This window comes from Acanthisitta chloris, unplaced genomic scaffold (assembly GCF_000695815.1).
Source record: "Acanthisitta chloris isolate BGI_N310 unplaced genomic scaffold, ASM69581v1 scaffold33611, whole genome shotgun sequence".
In the NCBI taxonomy this organism is placed as follows: Eukaryota; Metazoa; Chordata; class Aves; order Passeriformes; family Acanthisittidae; genus Acanthisitta; species Acanthisitta chloris.
The window spans coordinates 162,529-183,717 of record NW_008655049.1 but is presented as its reverse complement, the minus strand read 5'-3'; the positions used below and the strand labels follow the sequence as shown (position 1 = coordinate 183,717).

The 21,189-nt window shown below is 39.2% G+C and overlaps 1 protein-coding gene across 1 annotated transcript in view; it reads left to right on the top strand.

Moving 5' to 3' along the window:
• Nucleotides 1–6,371: 6,371 nt before the first annotated feature.
• The window catches only part of EEFSEC (eukaryotic elongation factor, selenocysteine-tRNA-specific), a gene marked incomplete at its 5' end in the record, with an annotated part of 90,694 nt that continues 75,876 nt past the window's right edge, over nucleotides 6,372–21,189 (top strand). The window contains 3 exons of the mRNA XM_009083755.1: nucleotides 6,372–6,579; nucleotides 9,761–9,857; nucleotides 12,724–12,888. Of these exons, the coding sequence (XP_009082003.1) occupies nucleotides 6,372–6,579; nucleotides 9,761–9,857; nucleotides 12,724–12,888 (470 nt within the window). The remainder of the gene's footprint in view (nucleotides 6,580–9,760; nucleotides 9,858–12,723; nucleotides 12,889–21,189) is intronic.

Genomic DNA, 21,189 nt, shown 5'->3' with positions numbered 1-21,189 from the left:
TGCTCCCCAGTTGTGTGCACGTATCTCTCACCCCGCACACCTCCTGTTTCTGTTTGAATTTTGGGAGATTTCATATCACTTAAAACATCTTCCTTATTCATCCCAGCGCCTCCCCTAAGGTAACGAGCAAAATCCTGTGTGACTTGTAGCATCTCCCAAGGTGTTACTGTATATGAAAGCAGGGAATAATTCAGTTGTTTCTGAATAAAGTTTCTTAACGCAAAAAAAAGGGGGAGGGGGCTGGGAAGGGGGAAGTTGCATACTCACTGCATGATATAGACAATATTTCCTGAGACAGGAGATACTAACCTCAAAGAATTTAAAATAAAACATTGATTTTATTATTTTTTTTGAAAGTGGAATAGGGGAGGCAAAAATGGTAGAATAGTTGGTCTTTTTATCCCATGTGCAGATGAAATTGATTAAACCTTAAAAACTCGCCTCAGTCCACCCGGTTTATTAATTGAAGAATTTCCTCTTCCCCAGAATGGGAAGTGCACATTAAAACAGAGCTTTGCCCCTGAGTAGCAATGATACTTGAGAACGGTACATTTTCTACAATCCTATTTTCTCTTCTGCACTAGAGGAAATCCTAACATGGTAAAAAGCATATTTTAAAAAAAAAAGTATGTTTAAGGAAGTCCTCTTTCATTTCCTTGTAAAGCATGAAATCAAATTATAGCCCGTGGCCCACAATTATTTTATTTTTACATTTCAAATTCCATTTTCTGCTTCCTTTCGGTGCCTGTGAACAGGAGTTGTACTGTTTGTGCAAAGTCAGCTAAAAAGATTACCACAGACAGGACACAGTAGCTTAAAGAAGCCTGGAGTCAGAATCCCTGCCTATATTCCATATCTGTGTGGCATATGAAACCTCCCCCTCAGTCACACAGGGGCCTGACCCTCTTTTCTTTTCTCTCCTCACCCAGGTTTTACCTTTTCCAGCCAAATCAGCTTTATATTGATGGATTATGGGGAGTCTAATGCAATCCTGAAGTTATGCTTGCCAAAATAGTGTTACTTGTAAATGCTCTTATATTCTCAATCTACATTTGGTGGAGAGAAAACAATTGAGACTCTACCTATTTATTGAAAATGCCTTTGGCTTCTCCTTTTCAGAAAGGATGGAATTGGTGGCTAGTTTAGTGCTTGGAGGTTGTAACCAAATGGTTCTGAAAGTGGCCTGGAACTGATGAAGTAATGCAAGAGATCAAAATGTTTGGGGTTTTGTTTGCGTTTTTTTGGTTGTTGTGGCTTTTTTCCTAGACCTAATAATGTCCTCTTTAACTTGCTGTAAATGTTACACTTTGCTGTACAGGCACACGTACACCCAGAACTGCAACAACCTCTGTGATCAAGGTTGGAGGAGATTTGTTATTTAAGATGCAATGCTCTGTTCCAAAATGAAACATGGCAATTGTAGTGCTTTACAGGCTGCATTTTCACAAACCTTAGCTTGGGTTCTCCCGTGGTGTTTCCCTGTCAGTACTGTTGCAACAAATCTGGCTTTTACTAATTGTATGGGGTTTTTGGTGTAAGGATATGAGGTAGTAGCATGTAAACATTGCAGAGTTTGTCTACTTCAGCTTCAGTGAGCAAAATCAAGTGTTCTTTACTTACTGTGTGGAAATCAAAGGAGTGTGTGACTCCAAACACGTGTACGAGGAGTGAATTTGATGCAGGGGATGAAGATCTGCAGTCTCATTGCCTAGAACTCTGGGTAGGCCTTTCTCCTATTTCAGTACAGGTTTGAACATATGCTAAATAATGCAAGTGCAGGGAATGCAGTGAATTTTATCTTAAAGATTAGAAGTTCATCAATACATACTGTTCTTTCTCTGTGTAGTCAGGCAGCAACTGGTGAGTACTTTCAGGATCAAGAGTGAGAGCTGGCTGTGAATGATGTGATGCAAGTGGTATTGTTTTACTCTTCCCTTAGAGAAATGGAGCCCATGGCCAATTTAGGGAGACTGAGTTGCTGCCTTCTGCACTTTTGAAACTTGTCCTAATTAATCTATGACATTTGCAATACAAATAGTCTCATGAGTAGAGAGTAATAAATTACTTCCCTGATGGCTGTTTATAATCAGATACTCCCCAAAATTCAGGAGCAAGAGTGGGTCGTGACTGTTCAAAGCAGTTGCTGGACTTTATCTTGTCTGTGAAGATGTTTTTCTTAATATCTGAGTTCCATGTCCCCTGTCATCGCTGTGGTACCAATGAGTGCTACAACCTCCAGGTTTAGCTGGCATTTGCAGTCTTTGTGATGCTATGCTGCTGGTCTTGTGTTTTTTTCCTGTAGCTGGCTGTCATCCAGATTCTCTCAGTTCATGTTTTATCTTTCTTGTTTGTTTTTCTTCACTCAGACTATCTACTTTCCTTTATTTTTTTTGTGGTTTAGCTGCTTTTCTTTGCAATATAATTCCCATCTTCCCCCTCCTCCCCCCCTCCCTGTGTTTGTGATGACAACTAGTTTGTTTCTTTTGCTTTTTACAGGGCTTCATCTGAGCTGTGTGTCATCACACAAAGGGTACTCTGAGAGTTGATCTTTCATTTTCAAGCAAAGTGAGAAATCACACGTCAGAAGGAATCTTTATCTTTCTGAATGTTCTCAAACACCTCATTCAGAGATGAAATGGCAAATAAAAGGTTATACCCCTGTTTTTTCTGTAGAAGAAATAATTTGAGTACCTTAGTTTAACTTTGTCATTGAGTCTATATGACTTGCTTCAATACAGATAAAATATTTCTGATTGTTGAGCTTCCTTATATGCAGACCTGTTCTTTGCTTGTCTATGCTTTCTTCAGAGTAATTTCAAGCCATTTACCTGCCTTGAAGACTTGAGAAACACTCAACTCTTCCATAATCTCTTGCATATCACTCATCTTGACTGTGTAGGACTGTATCCTGTCTTCTTTTTTTAGCAAAAGCTAAGTGTTTCAATTCTCCTCTGTTCCATTTTGCACAAGAGCCCGTGGCTGGCATTCTCCAATCAGACAGTGCAAGTTTATTGAGCGATATTTTCACCTTGTTTTATTCTTGTTACTGGTTTTGGAATCTCCACTTAGTATGACTGTAATATTTTAATGTCCCAGTGGAAAGATCTTTCCAAGTGACATTGCATGCTTGACAATGTTCATATAATCTATCCTCACTTAACCATTCCTAGTTAAATCTTATGCTGCTGTAGAAAATTAGTCAGAAATGTTGTTCCTTTTGTTGACTGAACTCCAGTGTGGTAGAGAGTTGATTGTTTACCAGTGTGCTAGAGATATTTTTAAGCAGTGGTTATGAATGTCAGCATATATTAAGTCTGCTCTTACCATTTGCATGCTATGAGGAAAAGGTTTACTGAATGAGGTGTTCCATGTTAAGTGGAAGAGACTTATAGTTTTGTCATCTTGTTACAAATGACCTGACAACTTTCCTGATTGGAAATGTGACATTTGTGAATCTCTTTGTGCTTTGTTTTGACTTCTCTAGATTATTTTGTTTTAGGATTTAATGACCTATTATGCATGGATGATGGGCAGCTAAGGGAATGGGTTCTAGAATAAAACAAAATGTAAAACTCTGTAGGAGAAGGTTGAGGGATTGGGAAGAAGGTGGATTGTCACAGGTGGCTTATTAAACTGCTCAAAGAGCAAAGTTGAGAAATTACTTCTTAGCGTTATTTTTTCACCTTGTTACCTGAAGGTCCTGTAAACTTGAGCACTCATGCCTTGATATGCATGAGTAGCCATGTACAAAACGTTCTGAGAATGCAGTTAAAGTGTTTCTGTCAGTGCTGTCCTGATCCTTCTCTTGGCTCCAGGACTCTGTTGAAGGGCAACAGCTTCCCACCCTACTTTTGTGCCAGCTCTCTGCCTGCAGTGCCTTCAGTTGCATCTTGTGCCATCTCTTATGAACTGTGGCCAGTCAGCATGTTAAGGCTTTGAAGGAGGCACAATAGCTGTGCCAACAATGTTTGTGAACTTGTGTGTGCTGCTGTTTCCTTGACTTGTAATATTTTTTGTCTGAAGTGTCATGGTATATTTTCTGGTGTTTCTGGAGTTTTTTCCATGGACCCTACAGTTATTTTTCCTTTGTTCATCTTCTCTTTGCTGTGAAATGCCCCGAGGTAGACATTCTTGACCTTCTAGCAACTGGGTTGATGATTTTTATGGTTCTTTTAAAGTGTTGCTAATAGATTCATAAATACAGCAATTACAAGCGTTTGCTTTATAACAAATGTATTCAAAGCAGTTGATTTAGTGTTTCAAGATAAAGTGGCTCTTGTACTGAAACTGCGCATAGCAGCTCAGTGCAGATTTTGTGTCCTGTTGGAGGGACGAGATACAACACCATATATAATGCATCTTATCAGCTGCACTTTTCAAGGCCAGATTCTTGTTTGGTTACTTTGGCTTAGCTCTGGAGCATAAGGATTGCTGTGCTCTAGTAGTCATAGGATAGTTAGCTATGACTTAGGCTGCAGCATTGTTATTTCGGTGGATGCACTTTTAAATAGTATTAATAATCAATTAGACTTGATGGTTTGGTTTTAATTATTAAATCCCATTCATTTTTAAGGATATCAGCTGTGTAGTGTGAATATCTGTGTGGTAAAGTGTTATAAAAAATATGTGTGTAAAGTTTAAAAAAGCCCTGCTGTGTGTACTCACCAAAGTGGATCCATTCTGATTAATAAGTGTTTTGTCCCACTCAAACTGTTTTCATGCTGTTTGTTCCACTCGTTTCCTGGCCTTTAGGTCTGCACTGCTGTGTGTGTATAGTCTGAGCCTTTCGTACAGCCTCGATGACATTTATGTTGTTGTTCAAGCAAGTTCTAAATCAATACAATTCTTGAAACAATAAAAATGCAAACGGCTTTTGAAGTTATAAAGCCTACCTGCAGTTTGGAAATGATAGGTGAAAATTATGTAGGAACATTGGGAACATCAGAATTACCCAACTTGCACTCTGAAGGGTTTAACATTCATTATTACTAGATGAAAGCTTTGGTAGGTTGAAAATAGTCATTTGCAACCATAACTTTTTTTCTTGTAGCTCCCACCCGCTCATTCACCCATGCACTTCAACCTCAGAATTATTTCCTACTCGGAGTTCATGGGAATTAGGAACAAGGGTAGCTGTTGTCATAGCCATTGTAAGAGCCTTAAAAAAAAAAAAAAAAAAGAAGGCAGGGGAAAGGCTAGAGAGGGCAAAGAACAAGGAACAGTTGTAGCAATTTCTTGTTCTTCTGATCTTCAGGCAAATATTAAAAGTACTAAAGTTCAGGATGTAATTTTACATGATATCTGGCTCCTATTATCTTTCAAATGTGCTTTTTTTTGCACATTTAAAGTTCAGCGTTAAATTTTGTTGAAGTTTTTTATGTTTAAACTTTCTCAACATTAAAGTCTGTTGCACTTTACTATTTTGGTATTCAGGGTATTTGAGATACCTGGAACAAAACAAGAAAATTCTGAATGTAATTAGTGAAAGACCCAAAGATCAGTTCCTTGAAAGCTAATTTAAATCCATGAAATTCAGGTTGCTTCAATCCAAAGATTAGGGGATCATGACAACAATACTTTGAAAAATAAAAATAATCCATGAGCATGATAGGAAACTTCAGCCTAAAATACAGAAGCTTTTTCATGTAGAGATCTAAGAAGCAGATATCTTTGTGCCTGTGTTTGAAGTTGCATCTTCAAGTTATGTGGATCTGAACTGGGAGGGAATGACAATATATTGCAGGTTTTAAATTGCCTCTTGCTCACCTTGAGGGATTGCAGGAATTTATTTGATAAACCTGTCTCTGGTGGTGATCATTTTGGTTTTGCTTTTTGTCAAATTTTGGGCTTTGAGAGAAAAATGGTGGGAAGCAGGTAGGATTTGTAGGAGTGTGGGTGTAGTTCCATGACATATCTTGGCACTTCTGGGGTTGCTCTGAGTGTGCAGCTCTCTGCAGTGTTGCTGTGTGTTTCTTTGGCTGCATTGCATTCATGCTTAGCTTCTCGGATTATCATTTGTAATTGAGGCAAATGTCATGCTTGTGTTGCTGCAAGGTTAATTTTCCTAATAATTTTTTTAAATGCAGTGACAACATCCTTAGACTTGATCTATCAATATGGAGAAATATGTAAATTACAGCAGAATCGCATTCTTCCATATTTTTATGACCCAGTGGTAGCGTATAATAGCTTAGATTCCCAAGGTCTTAATTTCAAACCAGCCAAGCATTTGATGTTTACTTTGACTTGTGTTTTGTTTATCTTTCTGGGCATTTGTACATATGCTGACTTTTTTTTTTATGGAAACATTTGAGGAAATGATCCTTAATCTTTTTATTCTGCTGCAATACTGACTGTGAATTCTCCTCCAGGTGCCCAGATTATCGATTTGATGATGCTTGTAATAGATGTGACAAAAGGGATGCAGACACAGTCAGCAGAGTGCTTGGTAATTGGGCAAATTGCCTGCCAGAAGATGGTGGTAGTTCTGAACAAAATAGATCTCCTTCCAGAGGGGAAGAGACAAAGTGCCATTGAGAAGATGACTAAGAAAATGCAGAAGACCTTGGAAAATACAAAGTAAGTGAACAGTCATATTGACAGCTAACTTGTAACAAAATGTTTAACAAAAATACCCACGTGTCCCTTGCAGTGTGCTTCTAAACATACTGAGACATCTAGCAAAGACAGTGAGAATAGAGTGTAAAGACTGCCAGAAACTCAAGTGCTGTTCCAAATTTGCATCTCCAAGTATCATGTACAGAGAAATACTTTCCTGTAATTAAGCTTTTAGGTTTAAAGGGCTGCTTGGAGTTTGGATAGGATAATGCAAAGCCAGAATACCCAGGTGAAGTCCTGTTTTGTGTGTGTTCGGTTGGTTTTGTTTGTTATGGGGGTTGGTGTTCTCTGGGTTGGGGGATTCTTTGGGGGGTTTTTAGCTTATGGGCTTGCAACTTTTGTTATGCTCAGCAACTCTGTTTCACTCCTGGGAAAAGGAAGTGTTAGGAATTTTCCATAACTGGGATGAAAAATGTGATGGCCCCAACTAAGGAGAGCAGAATAATGGAAGTTTATGTGATGTATTGTGATTCTGGCTGGGACAGTATTTGTTAGCCCTGTCTAGGTACATTAGTTGAGGTACATAATGAGTGAAGTAAAGTGAGATTCATGAGGGGAAATGTGGCTGTTTTGAAGTGGGAAGAGACAATATAGACAAAGTAATTATTTAGTGATTACACAAACTGAAGCACAACTTTGCTTTACTGGGGGATGTAAGGGGACATAACTACTGGATCACGTTTTGATTTGAAGACCCTAAGGAGCAGGCAGCAGTGTACAGAGTGGAGAATTTCACCATGACCAAAAAAGTAAAGCTTGGCTGAATATAGCAGCTCCTGTTAAACTTTTTTGTGATGGTAAGGCAGTGCCTATTGATTAAATGGAAGACAAATTTTTGTAAGGAAACTGCTGTTCAGAAGTACTTTTAATTCAAACAATGTATATGAAATCTCTTAATATGCTGGAGTACAGATGGGTTGCTACAGGATGTCTTGAAAATTAACAGACTTGGTCACAGCTGAAGGGGAAGTGAGTTTGTGAAGCAGCTGAGCTGCTCACTGTGAGGTCCTTACTTCTAGCCCTCTTTTTAAAACACGGATGTGTATCAGCTGATCACCACAGCTGGGATTCCACCTGGGGGGAAATGGTCCTGTCATAATGTTTTAATTACTCATTTGAACTCTGGGTCCTCGAAATGGTCATTTATTGGTTGTGTCTATGTATTTTTCCTGTAGCCAAAATTCTATTTTAGCATGTGTAGTCTGTAGCTGTTTTCTAGTGCTTTGAAAGCACTGCTGACCTGGGTGTGATTGTGAAGTGCTTGTCCTGTTGTATCTCAAGCATGTGGTGTTTCTTGACAGCCTCTTTCCCACTCGACTTTGAATCTTCGAATGCATGTTTTTTAACTGCTCTTTTATTTCTAAGCTGCTCTTATTAACAGGACTTATGCTCAGACCATTTGACAGCAGCCTCTGGCCCCAAACACTTGGCAAGGAGGTTTTTTGAGGTGTGGGGTTTATTGGTTGAGTTTACTTGTTGATAATTATTTGCCCTACACACAGAGGCATGCACCTGCAATTCCATAGCAGTAAGCAAAGCTGAAGTCTGTTTCACCTTTAAAGCAGATGTTGCCATCAGTGCTGGGGAAATTATTGTAGTGTTGTCAGGAAACTCTATGGAAGGCAACAAATTAGGCAGAGGAAAGTAATTGTTGTATATTTGAATAGTTTGATGCTTGTAAATTTACCTAATAAAAACTTGCTTTTCTGTGAATCGATACCAAAAAACTAAAAGCAAACAGTCCCTATGAGTAGAATTTCTGTCTTTTCATAATTTTTTTGCACATGTCACCTTCTGTCTTTGTCCAGCAGGGTCTAAATTCTGCTGGCAGAAATTTGGTGTATGGAGTGAGAGTCTAAGTAGGGCTGAATCATGTTTGGAAGTGCCTCCAAACACAGTATGTGATTGCTTCAGTTTGTTCTGGTATAAGAGGAATAAAGCACCTGGTTCAGCATAAATTTCTGTGCCCTGAAACATTTGTATGACAATAAATTTCCAAAAGTTTTATGGTTAATCACAGGAATTTTCAGTGCCCATTTCTATTGCCTTTTGTCCTTAGATGCCTCAAACTTATGGCAGGTAAACAAAGAAAATACCTTATATGCTTGATTACTGTTTGGTCACTAAATAAGTTCCCTTTATAGACCTTAGCATTTTTTCTTTAGCAAGGCACTGTGTGTTCCCTCCAGTTCACTCCCTTTTTGAGATACAACCTAAGGGGGAGTGGGTGTCAAAAAATGACCACAATACTTACTCTTGGTTGGAATCTGTTGCATAAAAATTACGTATCTATGGGAACTAATCACTTTCTGATGTTATTTCTGATTATTATGCCATTACTTTAATACTTATTTAATGTGGTTTATTTTTGCCAAAATGCAGTAAAAATTTGAATTAGAGTCTATGTTACCTGTCTAAAATGTAGGCAAAAGAAGCTATCAGATGATTCAAACACTAGGTTGCATTTTGGGGAGCAAAAGTGAAGTCTACTGACTGAGTTTGTTAAAAAAAACAACAACCAAAAACAGTCAAAAAACCCTCAAACCTCCTGTTGAATATTAAGGACTTGAAGAGAAAAATTGATTGTAGGATAAAAGGTAAACTGAGGTAACTGTGGCAGTACTGCTCTTCTCTGAACCTTTGCATGTTTGAGATTTCAGAGTTTTGCAGACTTTGATTTTAGTAGATTTAGGTCTTGTCTACAGATCTTGCAGACTCAGGTAGACATCACATAGTATCTTGCATTTGGCTCCCGTTTTGAAGGTTATGACTTTACAGCTGGATTATAATTGTTTTAATGAAAGTTGAAGATGTGCTTGTGTCCAGGTAAAATGAGTTGGAATGCAACCCACTGCAATAAGACTGGGTAATAGACCTTTGCTTCCAAAATAAACTGAAGTCTTTCTTTTGACTGTCAGAGTTGAATCAGGAGCTGATGTGGAACATGATTGCAGGTTTCGTAGTGAAATCCAGTAGTGCAGGTGCTGGTAATGCAAGAAATTGTCAGTTATTCACTATGGGGGAAGAGCAGATAAATCAAATTGGAGGGAATTTCCTAACCCTCAGATGAGCCTGGAACTACTTTATATTGACACATGTAGGAGATCTGTGGTCTAATGGTAGGAGTCTTTCTCTCTTTCAGGTTCTGTGGGTGTCCTATTGTTGCTGTTGCAGCAAAGCCTGGTGGACCGGAAGCCCCAGAGTCTGAGAATCCACTGGGTGTTTCTGAATTAATTGAGGTACCTGCTGAAGAACATAATAATAACATAAAATGTGCTCAAATTTTTCTCTGAAGTCTTTTGGAGTACAGTGTGTTAGCATCTAGAGTTGAAGAACTCCTGCATTAATGCCAGTTTTAAGGAACCTGATTCTTAAGGGATTCCTTTCAGTGGATGGAGAAGTTGAGGTTGAATTCCCCAAAAGTGGATCTCCTTTTTCAATTACTAGGTGTTGAAGCCTTTGATTAGTTGTGTCTTAAGAAATGACTGTTCACAAGTGTGCTGAAATTGTCTTTAAAGCTGTAAAGAATTATGAAGCATAATGAGTAAAAAATAGCTTTACCGTTCTGCCAAGTCCTTGGTAGGTGGTGTTTTATAGTTGTACCATAGTTAGGAAAACAGTAAAGTTGTAAAGTCAGACACTCAAAAGTTACACACTGGGAATTGTCTCGTTCCTTCATCTCTGTGTTATGGTCCAGTGTTTAAGTGCATGATTCTTTATTCTAAACAACTCTGACCTCGTTCTTTGCACAGGATGAATGGGACTTGACTAGTGAACAGGTAGTCCATATTTTTATGCTCATTATTCTCTGGGTAGCCTCATGACTCCATTCAAATACTGCTCTGCATTCAGAGTAATTAATTTCCTCCTGGACTTTTCTTGGCACACATCACTGTGGTCTTGAGCACTTGGCAAACAGTAAATTTACTTTTAAAAGACCTAAGGGAACTGTAGAGGTGACTTTAATCCATATTTAGATTGGTAAGTTGAGGCACAAAGGAGTTAAATCCACTGAGTTTAGTAATTTTAATTGCCAAATTTAAGGAAACTAGGAACTATTTTGGGACATGCTTGTGTTCAGATCATAGTACCTGCCAATTCTGATGGCAGTTGCGAGTGCTTAGCACTTCTGTTAAGCTTTGTGGTTTTTGTTTGGACAGTCTGAGGTGTATAGTCAGTGATAACCTGGAGAACTTTCACTTTTGAGCAAATGACAGTGCTTCTGACATCAGCAAGTGTAGAATCCATTCTCTAGAGGAGCACCTTCACAATGAAACCATCTTTCTCTGTGATACTCTGCTTTGCTTGTTGCATGTCTTGTACATCTGCAAAAGGTAAAAAGCATGGCCCAATTTACCCTCTGTCCTGAGTGAGGCAGGGCATGGAAAAAACTATGTGATTGTGCAACTAACATTATATCAGACCAATATGAACAAGGAAAAACTTTAAACAAACTGATGCTTCACAGGTATTCTTAGTTCCAGCTAAAGTGTATTGTTGTTTGGGTTTTTTTAGGAGGCTGGGGGATATATTTTCAGGTCTTCAAAACCCTAAGTTATATGGTGTGAAGCTTATACTGTGAAGGGCAGGACACAAAATAAGTGAGAGCAATTCATAGCTTGTAGTAGACTTGTCATCCTTTCTGTGAATTAGTTCTAGGGAAAAGGAGCATTTTTGTCCTGGAGGGATGCTGCTGTTACTTGCAGACAGCGGAAAGTAGTCCTAAAACAAAGGCATCATTCTTAGAAGACTTGGCAGCATCCAAATCGGAATTTGACGGGTTAAAAATGCTGGTAAATTGGTGAAGTTGAGGTGCAGCATTAGTCATCAAAAAAATCTAGTGATGTCTGCCTCAGAGCAGCCTGGCTTGTATAAAGGCAGGATATTCCACAGAGCTGCTGAGCACTGAACGTTGTATCATCCCCCAGGGCTCGTGTGGCCCGAGATGGGCTAGGGGGTGGGTTGTAGTATGGCCTTAGACTAGGCTTAGCAAGAGCCAGTCTGCCCACTCAATGTTTAAAAAGGAGGAGATATGCAAGTCCTTATTCCTGCCTTCATCTGGTTCTGGGTAGATTTACTGGAATGTTCCCCAGGGTTAAAACCGTAGAAGGAAATGCCCATGTTGCAGCTGTTTCTGTCAACTCTGAGACCTGATATTAGAAGAGCTGGCAAATGCTGTGTGAGCCCTGCCATTGAGCTTCAAGGTATTATCCTTTCTGTCCTTGAAAACAGACTCTTTCCATTGTTCTGCCATTACAACTTGGGCTTAAGTTGCAGTTTCTTGCCTTAACAACAGACGTTAAAGGCAGTGCCAGGTGTACATGCTGATGTTGTAACAGAGGCAGAGATCAAAAGTGATTTGAGACAAGAGTGAACCAGTTCCTCTGAAGCACTGTTGGGTACACGACTGCCTTTCTATAGTTAGTCTTCTGTCTTGTATCATCTTCCAGTGATATATTTTAAGAAGCATAGTATTTGTCAGCAAAAGAGAAACGCTAAACTCAGAATTTCTCTAGCAAATGGTACTTATGTGGTTGTTTTCTTACTGGTTTGATCCTCCAAGAAGTGTTAACAGAAATCTGAAGGGGAAAGTGACTTTGAAAACTTAACCCATATAATAGTTTTTCTGGGAGGGAGGCAGAGATGGGCTTTATGGGGCACTAATATCTGTATATAAGTTCATTTTCACAGAATCCAAAAAAGCTGAAGTAGCAAAATGCACTGTAAAATTGTGCTTTTGGGGGGGGGAAACAGGGAGGGCAACACACGTACAGTTACTTTTTTTTTCCTCTTTGCTTTGCTGCAATGTTTATATTGAGTTTGGCAGCAAGTTTATAGCCAGTTCAGTTTTGCTAACCAAGCAAAATGTACAGCACCAAATCTTTCTAAGGCAGAAAATCGAACTGTTCCTGATGCTAAGTGTGTGTCTCCTCTGTGGCACACACAGTTCATTTGACATTGGTGCGTTCTAAGCTCTTTGGGGGATGCCTGAAATCAGTAAAATTGCAAGCTCGGTCAATCAATCATCCGCTTGCCTTCTTGTGCTGTGTGGCTGTCATGACTTTTCACCCAGGCATGGTGCTGCTTTTATCTTTTTTTTTTCAGGTCTTGAAGTCTCAGGCTTACCTGCCATCAAGAGACCCCTCGGGACACTTCCTTATGGCAGTCGACCACTGTTTCTCCATCAAGGGTCAAGGCACAGTGATGACAGGGACTATTCTTTCTGGCTCTGTTAGCCTTGGTGACAATGTGGAGATTCCTGCCCTGAAGGTGAGTCTCTCATTTTCACTCCCCCCAGTTTTCCTGATAGAAAGAGACACTCAACAAAGAAGAGAGTGTTCTCTTCCAATCTGAAATTACTCAATTATTTTCATTTTTTTTGGTACTCTACTATAACCCATCTTGTAACAAGAGAAGACATAGTGATTTTTAAATAAGACAGTCAGTAAAGTTACCTGCTCAATAATTTAGTTGGATGAAGAGGAAGGAAGACTGACCTAGATTAGCACGTTAGACTTCCAAATTCAGAAAAATAAGGTGGGCATATTTCCAAGATAGGATGTACTCAAGGGCTGAACATAGTTTGAGTGAGGTTACTTTCATTTGAGACATGCTTGCAAAAGACTCTGAGTAGTAGGCTTCCAGAAATGTCTGGAAGCAATGGAAGTGACAAGAAGAGGGCATTGAAATGCTTGATGCGCATTCTCTTTTTTTGCTGAGGCTTTAATTGATGTCAGCATGTTCTGGGAGCCAGAACTGCTGGGATGCAGTAGGTGGCTTGCTGCCATTGGGCTCTTCAGAGAGCCTATGGAAAGTAGAGAGGCCTTTCAGTGGCCTTTGAACTGCTGAGCTGTTGTTACTTTTTAATTTCTTTAAAATATATTCCTCCATTAAAAGAAAATGAGGTGACTTTATGTGTGGAACAGGTGAAGTCTGTTTCACAGATACTGAACTGCACTGCTCTGAGTTTCCCTTTTTATTAATTGCCTAAATAAGTGAGGACTTGTGTGGAGTATTTTGGAACTACCACTCAGAAATGGACCCAGCTGGTTACATTCTGAGATTAGACAGCTTTTGAGTGAACAAGCCTGGATGGGACCCTTTTGTTGCTGTCAGTATTATCTTCAAGTCATTTTACTGTATGGACCTTATTCCTTCATTGAGTGAACATGCTGGTTTCTTTGTGGTCAAGTGAAGGACTAAGTGAGGCATTCCGATTTCACCTGAAATATTTTGCTGATAGCTGACAATTAATTTGTGGCCAGCCTCTTCTGCAATACCTGTGGCCATCTAGTTTATATCATACTGTCCTTCGCATGGAAGTGATTTACACGATATGTCTGTACTCCATCATGTCTGTGCCCCAGTGGAGTTCCTCACTGCCCATATTCTCATTTGCAGCTTACAGTCTATTTTGGGAGCCATGCTTTCAATTCCTGCGGGGAATATGCTTGCTGGGGTTGCAGCTCTGGTTTCAGCATCTCCAGCTTTTCACTTGCCAGTGTTCCTTCCCTTTTCTGTTGTGTCCTGTTCGGAGTCAAAGGCTTGCCTGCACTCGTGGTCCAAAGAGGGACAAGTAGTTAGGAGTACAAGGCTGGTGAGTGTGGGAGAGCTCCTGCCCAAACAGGGCCTTGCACAGCAAGTTCACTGCTTTCCTTTTTGGCATTGCACTGGCCAAGCTTCCTGTGTGCTCTGGGAGATAGGGGTGAGACAGAGCAGAGTAATTAGTTCTTGCAAGAAAAGAATGCACGACTAGATTATATCTGGAAATGACTATTTTTCATGTGTAGTCCAAGAATGTTTTGAACAAATATGTTTAGAAATTGGTCTGCTTTTTGAGAATCTGTATGAAGGGGGAATAAAATACAGTGAATAGCTTGCAGATGGGTGTTTAAAAGGACAGTATGAAAGACTTTCAGTGGGACTTTAAAAGAAGCTTTCTTCCCAAGTGACTGGGAGAGTAGTCACTGAAGTGACAGACAACAGGTAAACAGCTCATTGGCAAAGAGAAGCCAGATCACTTGGATGTTACGGCATTATTAACAGCCCTCTAAGTTCTAGTTATTTGTCCAATTGCTGTTAATGAATGAATCCTTCCACTGCCATGTGTGAAATAGAAAATGTGTCCATGCCTCCAAGTGGTAATAGTGGTGGGCAGAGTTTTGGTTTTTGCCACTAGGAGCTAGTGAATACTCATATTCATGGATGGGTATGGAAACCAAGGCACAGTAAAAGGAAGCAACTTTTGTAAGTTTGAGCTGTGTGTTGTACTTACCCCTGCCAGCATCATGCAGAGCTAGGTTAGGATACCTATAAAAGGTCAAACCTTTCTCAGGCCTACGAGGTAACGGAGGAAGCACATTTCACAACACGTTGTGGTTTGACTCTCTCTGACCTTTTTTTGCCCTGACCCTATGGTAACTGAGATTGACAGCTGGTACCCGCTGGGCATTTAGGGACGTTACAAACCAGCTGCTTTTTTAAATTTGAAGAACCCTCTTACCAAATGAAGTGGCATCACCTTCCAGTTCTACTAATGGACTTCGACATCTTTGACCGCTTGAACCTGCACAAAGGAGGGACACAGCAATTAAAAATAAACAGTGACATTCTCAAACGCCCATGCTTGCTCTGATTGAGGCTGAGAGCACCAGCAGTGCATGGATTCCTTTATGCTTTGCCTATGTAAATTGCCATCTGGGGTTGATTATCCATATAGCAAAAAGAAAAATTTATATATATGTGTTTGGCAAAAAGCTTTGACACAGCAAACAGTTCGCTATCCAATTGAGTTAGTACTATTTGCTCCTTAGCACTTGAAATCCACCTTGAAGAGCATGAACCTAGGATTTCTGCAGCAAAAATGTAGTGTTGGCAGAATTCTGAATGTCCTTTAAGATTATTTCAGTGGTCTTTCAGTCTCTACAGTCTTTCAGTTTATAAACTGTATCAACTTGTGACACTTTTATTTCTGCTTTATAAAAGCTCCTAGAGACTGAATAATAAGGATTTTTCCATTTTGTTTCATTTTTTGTTACTGCTAAGTTTTATTTTACCGATATCTTAAGTCTATGGTGTTTGGTGATTTTAGTTTAAGTGAGGATGAATGTCATTCTAGTGCTGTTGTGTCTTTTTATAGCACACTTTAATTGAAAAAGGAAAGTGGTTTTGTGTGTGGGAAAGGTATCTTTCCCCTCCTTATCCAGGTGAGAGGAGGAAATCATAATGTTAGTGATTCTAGCTTTGGATTTCACAGTTGCCAGCACATTAGAAATACTGGAAGATTGGGTAAACTAATGATAATATGTTAATATGCCTTTAAAGATGTTTCAGGTCACAGGAAATGTTCCAGGCTGGTTAATAAGAATCATTCTGTCTTAAGAGTCATGAAAGATCATAGAAGAGGTCAAGTCTGAATTGAGAGAGGAGGCAGAGATAGATGTACGCAGCTAATGGATATAAATCTGGCCATCCTGAAAGTGTCCACTCAGCATTGCCTTACCTGTGATCAAGGGCTGCAGGTACATAGGAGCCACAGAGCACCTACGTGACAGCCATGTACAAAGACCCTGTTAGTTTGTTGGTTTTTTTTTCAGGAGTTGTAAGAAGTAGAAACTTTTTTTCTTGCTTATAGGCAGTTCCTGTCTGTCCTGTTGAATCTATTTGCTGACAAATGCTAGAGCAAGTTGATGCAAGCTGAGTGGCTGGTGGAGATTCATAGCTGTTTTGGAACCCATATAAAGTACAGTATGCTGCCATTTTGTACTGCCTTGTGTCACAAGTTGTGTCTTGAAGACTGAGTAGCTGTGTTACTGCTAAGCAGTTATGTTCATGTTTTTCTGTAGGGGATCATGTGGGGATTTGTGCTGAAGCCAAATAATGTGTCTAGTGTTGTATGGTACAGAGTTACTTCTTATGTAATAAATCATGTGGACACGCAGTCGTTGGACTGACCTTGGGAGGTGCCTCTTTAGACATTGTCAGGTTTTTGATCTGCTAGGTTTTTTTTTTGGAAAGAGAAGTACTCATATGAGGTCCAACCTTCACCATCCCAGAGGTTTGCAGTAGCCAATTGCCATTATTAATGTTGAGCATTTCAGTCTCAAAACTTGCATGCAGGTTTCTGAAATGCTTCCCTTGTAGCTGGAGAGTAGTCATCCAGGTGTTTCAGTACTCTGGTGTACTCTCAAGAGGTCATGTGAGATGTCAAATACGTAAAAATCAGAGACACTTGCTTCTGTTTATCTAGTCAAGTCTCCTAGTGAGTGAGAGTGTCAGTTTAAACCAGTAGTGGATTCTGTCTTGGCAAAGGCTTATTTACTGTCAAATTATATTGACTTTATGAACTTTGAAGAGGCATCATTTTGTAAGTGATACTGAGAAGCTTCATGGCTTTATACACTTTCACCATATGAAAAGAGATGTTTTCTTCCAAGCTTCTTTATTGGCTAGATAGCCTTGGTCTGTGTTTTGGCAAACATTCTGTAGTTTTTATGGCTCATACAATAAAAAAATTCTCCACTGTCTGATAGAATAACTCAAATAGTTTTTGCGAGACTATTTCCTTCAAACCATTGTAACTATAAAATTGTAATAGAGAGATCTGTTTTTTCCATGAGTGCCTCAGTCTATCTGATGTCCAAACCTCTGATTAGTGAGTTTTAGTATATACATGTAGTAAGAGCTAATTTTAGTTTATTTTAAGGACTTTTGCCCAATCAAGAGTTGCACAGTTAAGCCTTGTCAGAGGACATTCAGATCTCAGAAAAAGAAATTGGCTCAAACCTCACTGAATTGGATCACAAAGACACTTGTATGTGGACTTCCATGGTGAAGTCTTAAAGTTTTTACTTCTACCCTTTTTGAGTTCTTTGGGCCTCGTAATTTACCCCTTCCAAATTTCAGTCAATGCTGACTGTTTATTGCACTGCAAATAGGTAGAACCCTTGTTGAATCTTCTGAGGCTGTCTGAATGCTGTTTCTACATCCGTTTTTTCCAATGCTACTTGGATTTCTTGCCCAATGCTGATACAGACAGCCTTTAAAATGTGACAGTTCCTCTGCTGGGGAAGGAACCTAGCTTGCTTTTTCATTGAAATGCTCTGAGGAAGGACAGTTCAGAAAATTGGGTTGGAGGAGAATCAACTAAATGTAACTGATAAAGTTGTGAAAAGGCAGTTCATAATGCATATTAAAATAATGTGGGTGAAAAAAATACAAGAATGTTAAATCCTACGTCAATAAATTGAATGTATAAACATCATGTTATACATGGGGTTTAATTCAGTACAAGAATTAAACTGTTTCTTTATTTGTCTGCTGCTTCTAAAGCATGGGTTGTGTTCTTTTGAGATTTTTTCCTTTCCTAGAAAACATCAGTGTGAATCCTACTGGTTCTGCATCTGCTGTGGCATTACTTAAAAGCAGAACATGCAGGATTTGGCTTATACTGGAAAGTACTCCACTTTCAACATTTGGGATTGTATCAGTTGTTTTGGAAGAACTAAACTCCTCAGCACAGTTCTTTGTGGTTAAGTAAAGGATTAAAGACCTGATCCAGTGCCTGTGGAATGAAATTTAGATCTGGCAATAAAAACTTCTCAAATCTTTTTGGCTTGATCTCTGAAGAGAATAAGAGTGTCAGATGCTGAGCTCTTTCTAAAGATCAGTTCCCTCATTTTCACGTATGGTTTTGTAACTTTTTACTGTGTGGTTTTTTGGGGTTTGTTTTTAATTTCTGTTTCAGTTCACATTTAAAATAACCAAGCCAGCACCAAGCCATCAAAAAAAAAAAAAAAAAAGAAAAAAAAGAAATGCAACCCAAACCCCTCAAGACCACAAAGCACAAGATCCATTTTTATTTTGTATTAAAAAAACCCTTTTAAAATTCTAGTTAATTTGACTTTCAAAAAAATCCCAAATTATCCTCAGGAATAAAAATGCTCAGGAAAAGATTTGTATGTTGCTATATTCTCACTACCTGTTATTAAAATACAGTGCTTTAGTTAACTTCCAATTTCTTAAGTATCCTGTATGTACAGTAAAGAGAGGGAGCAAGATAAAGGACTTGGTGCACTAAGATTTTTTTTATTTATGATCAGGGATAATACAAAATAGAAAAGGATCTTGATATATATCGTGGAATTTTAAAATTTTTTTTCTACTTGGTCAGAGCAGAAGGGAAAGAAGCCAGGGGAGAGCAGCCAACCTGAGCAGTGCTAATCCAAACCATACACTGTATTTTTGGAGCTTGTGTGTCTAATGTGATCTCTGTAGGCAGAAAAGTGGCCTAGTCAGTGCTGGCCAATTAACTCCTCAGATACTGAAATTCATCTGCAGCTTTTCTTGGAGGTCTAGATGTGCCCTGTGCTCTCTGCCAGAGACAGTTGGGATTCAGATTGTCTTCTAATGGATGAGAAAAACTACCCAAAGTGTACAAATTTCTTCCTACAGTGGATCTGAAGAGATTTGTAATTTCTGCACTACTTCTGTCAACTTAAGCCCTCTTTAAAATGACTGTTTGGAATCAAGGCTCCATGTGGAAGTGCAGCATTGCAGGAAACAGTGCTGTTCTCCAAGGCAGACTAAATTCTGCAGTATTTCCATGAACCTGATTGCTTGTGCCAGGGTTACCTGCACTGCTAACTGGTGATGGTTAACGTGCAAGACAATTTTAAGGTTGTGTTTTATACCATTGCCATGCAGATAATTTTGCCTTAGTAGTTAGGAAGTGCAGAGTGTTGTTATTGCCTAAGAACTGCTATGCTGTTCAGTGTGTTCAAAATGGAAAAGTGTTACAGTATTATCTCAACTCTGAGTAGATGAAAATACTGTGAGAGATGAATGCCAGACTTTGATATAATTACTGATTTTCTCAGATAAATCAAATTGCACTTTTTCTCTCTAGGTTTCAGTAAATAATTTGTCCCATAAGAACTGTTAGAAAAGCTGAAGGAAGTTGTTACAGAAGTACAAGGTGGGAAAGAAACTGAGCTGAAGAAGAGGGAACCAGTGTACGAACAGGAAAATATGAGGTTGGTCTTAGCACTGGAGTGTAACAGTTCCAGTAGTGACTGCATTGCTCTCCCATGTGTGTAGACGTTCTTCCCACTAGCACTGCCACATTAGTGTGCTCTCCTGACTGCTGGCAGTTATGACTTCCATGTGTGATCTGTGATGCACAGTATTCTGGAGCTCTTCTGGAATTACCAGGGTACTAGGTTGCTGGATCTGATGGTAGAAGCTCCATATCCCAGTTGCAAAAAGCATGCCACAAATGGAAAAATGGAATATGTTCTTTTGTGTTATATTAGTGAGCAGTTTGGCTCCAGTGTGGCAACATGCTTGAAAATCAACAAATATGTAGGTTTGTGAGTCCAAAACAAAGTTGAAAAGAAACCTAAACATCTAATAAGCTGTTGACTCCTGACATCTAGATTTTTTTGTATTGCTTTAACTTCCTTCATCTGTTCATTCTACTGCCTATTTCCTTTTTTCCCCTCCATTTCTAGCTTCTTTTCCAGTCTCAGAGTTTGGTCTTCCAAGTGATCGATCTCTTCCACTTGCACCATAGATTGAAGAAACTTGTTTCTCCCTCCATTTTCTCAGCTACTGTTGCAATTTTGTGTAACAGTGCAGTTGTATATACTTTCTTCCCCTTGGGTATATGTTGATTTGAAATCTCTGGTGCTTGAAACCAGTATGAGTCAGGGTCAGATGAGAAACCTTAGGATGGTATTTTTTAACTCGTTTCCATTAGGTTGAAGCCAGAGTGGGTCTTATGAAAGAAAGAACAAGACCTGATAAACATTGCGTGGTGTTATCCTTTCAAGGGCAGTTTCTGAAGATGAATAAGCAGGTTCTGATACTTCCTTTACAGGACATGCCAGCTAGTGTTTTCCTAGAGCTAAATGTCTTGCATTTATAATTTGGAAAGGACTCCTGGAGCTATGTAAAGTGGGTGCTCTGAGTGATGGTTCTGTAAGACGTGTACAGGAGCAGAAAGGTTTCAGGTTGACTTGAGCCACAGCTGGGATGAAACTGAACAAAAAGACACATGTTATACTAGGACTTAGTAGGTAACATATTGCTATAGTGAGCACAAACTCTCATCCAAATGCCTTTATGGTAACTTCTTAAAGCAAAGGATGGCTGGTTTGTGTTTGCATAACTTGTTTGCTTAAGCATTGCCTCTGCCAGGTCATTAACTTTATTTTTATTTCTTTTAATTTATCAGGTAGAATTGTTTTCAATCCAGTTCGATTGAAAACAGACCCACATGCACGTACACATACTGCCTGAGCAGGAATCTTGGTGGGACGCTTGAATAGTAATTGGGAAGGTAACCTCCTGCATTTTGTGTTTGCATAACTTGTTTGCTTAAGCATTGCCTCTGCCAGGTCATTAACTTTATTTTTATTTCTTTTAATTTATCAGGTAGAATTGTTTTCAATCCAGTTCGATTGAAAACAGACCCACATGCACGTACACATACTGCCTGAGCAGGAATCTTGGTGGGACGCTTGAATAGTAATTGGGAAGGTAACCTCCTGCATGGTAAACTTCACATTG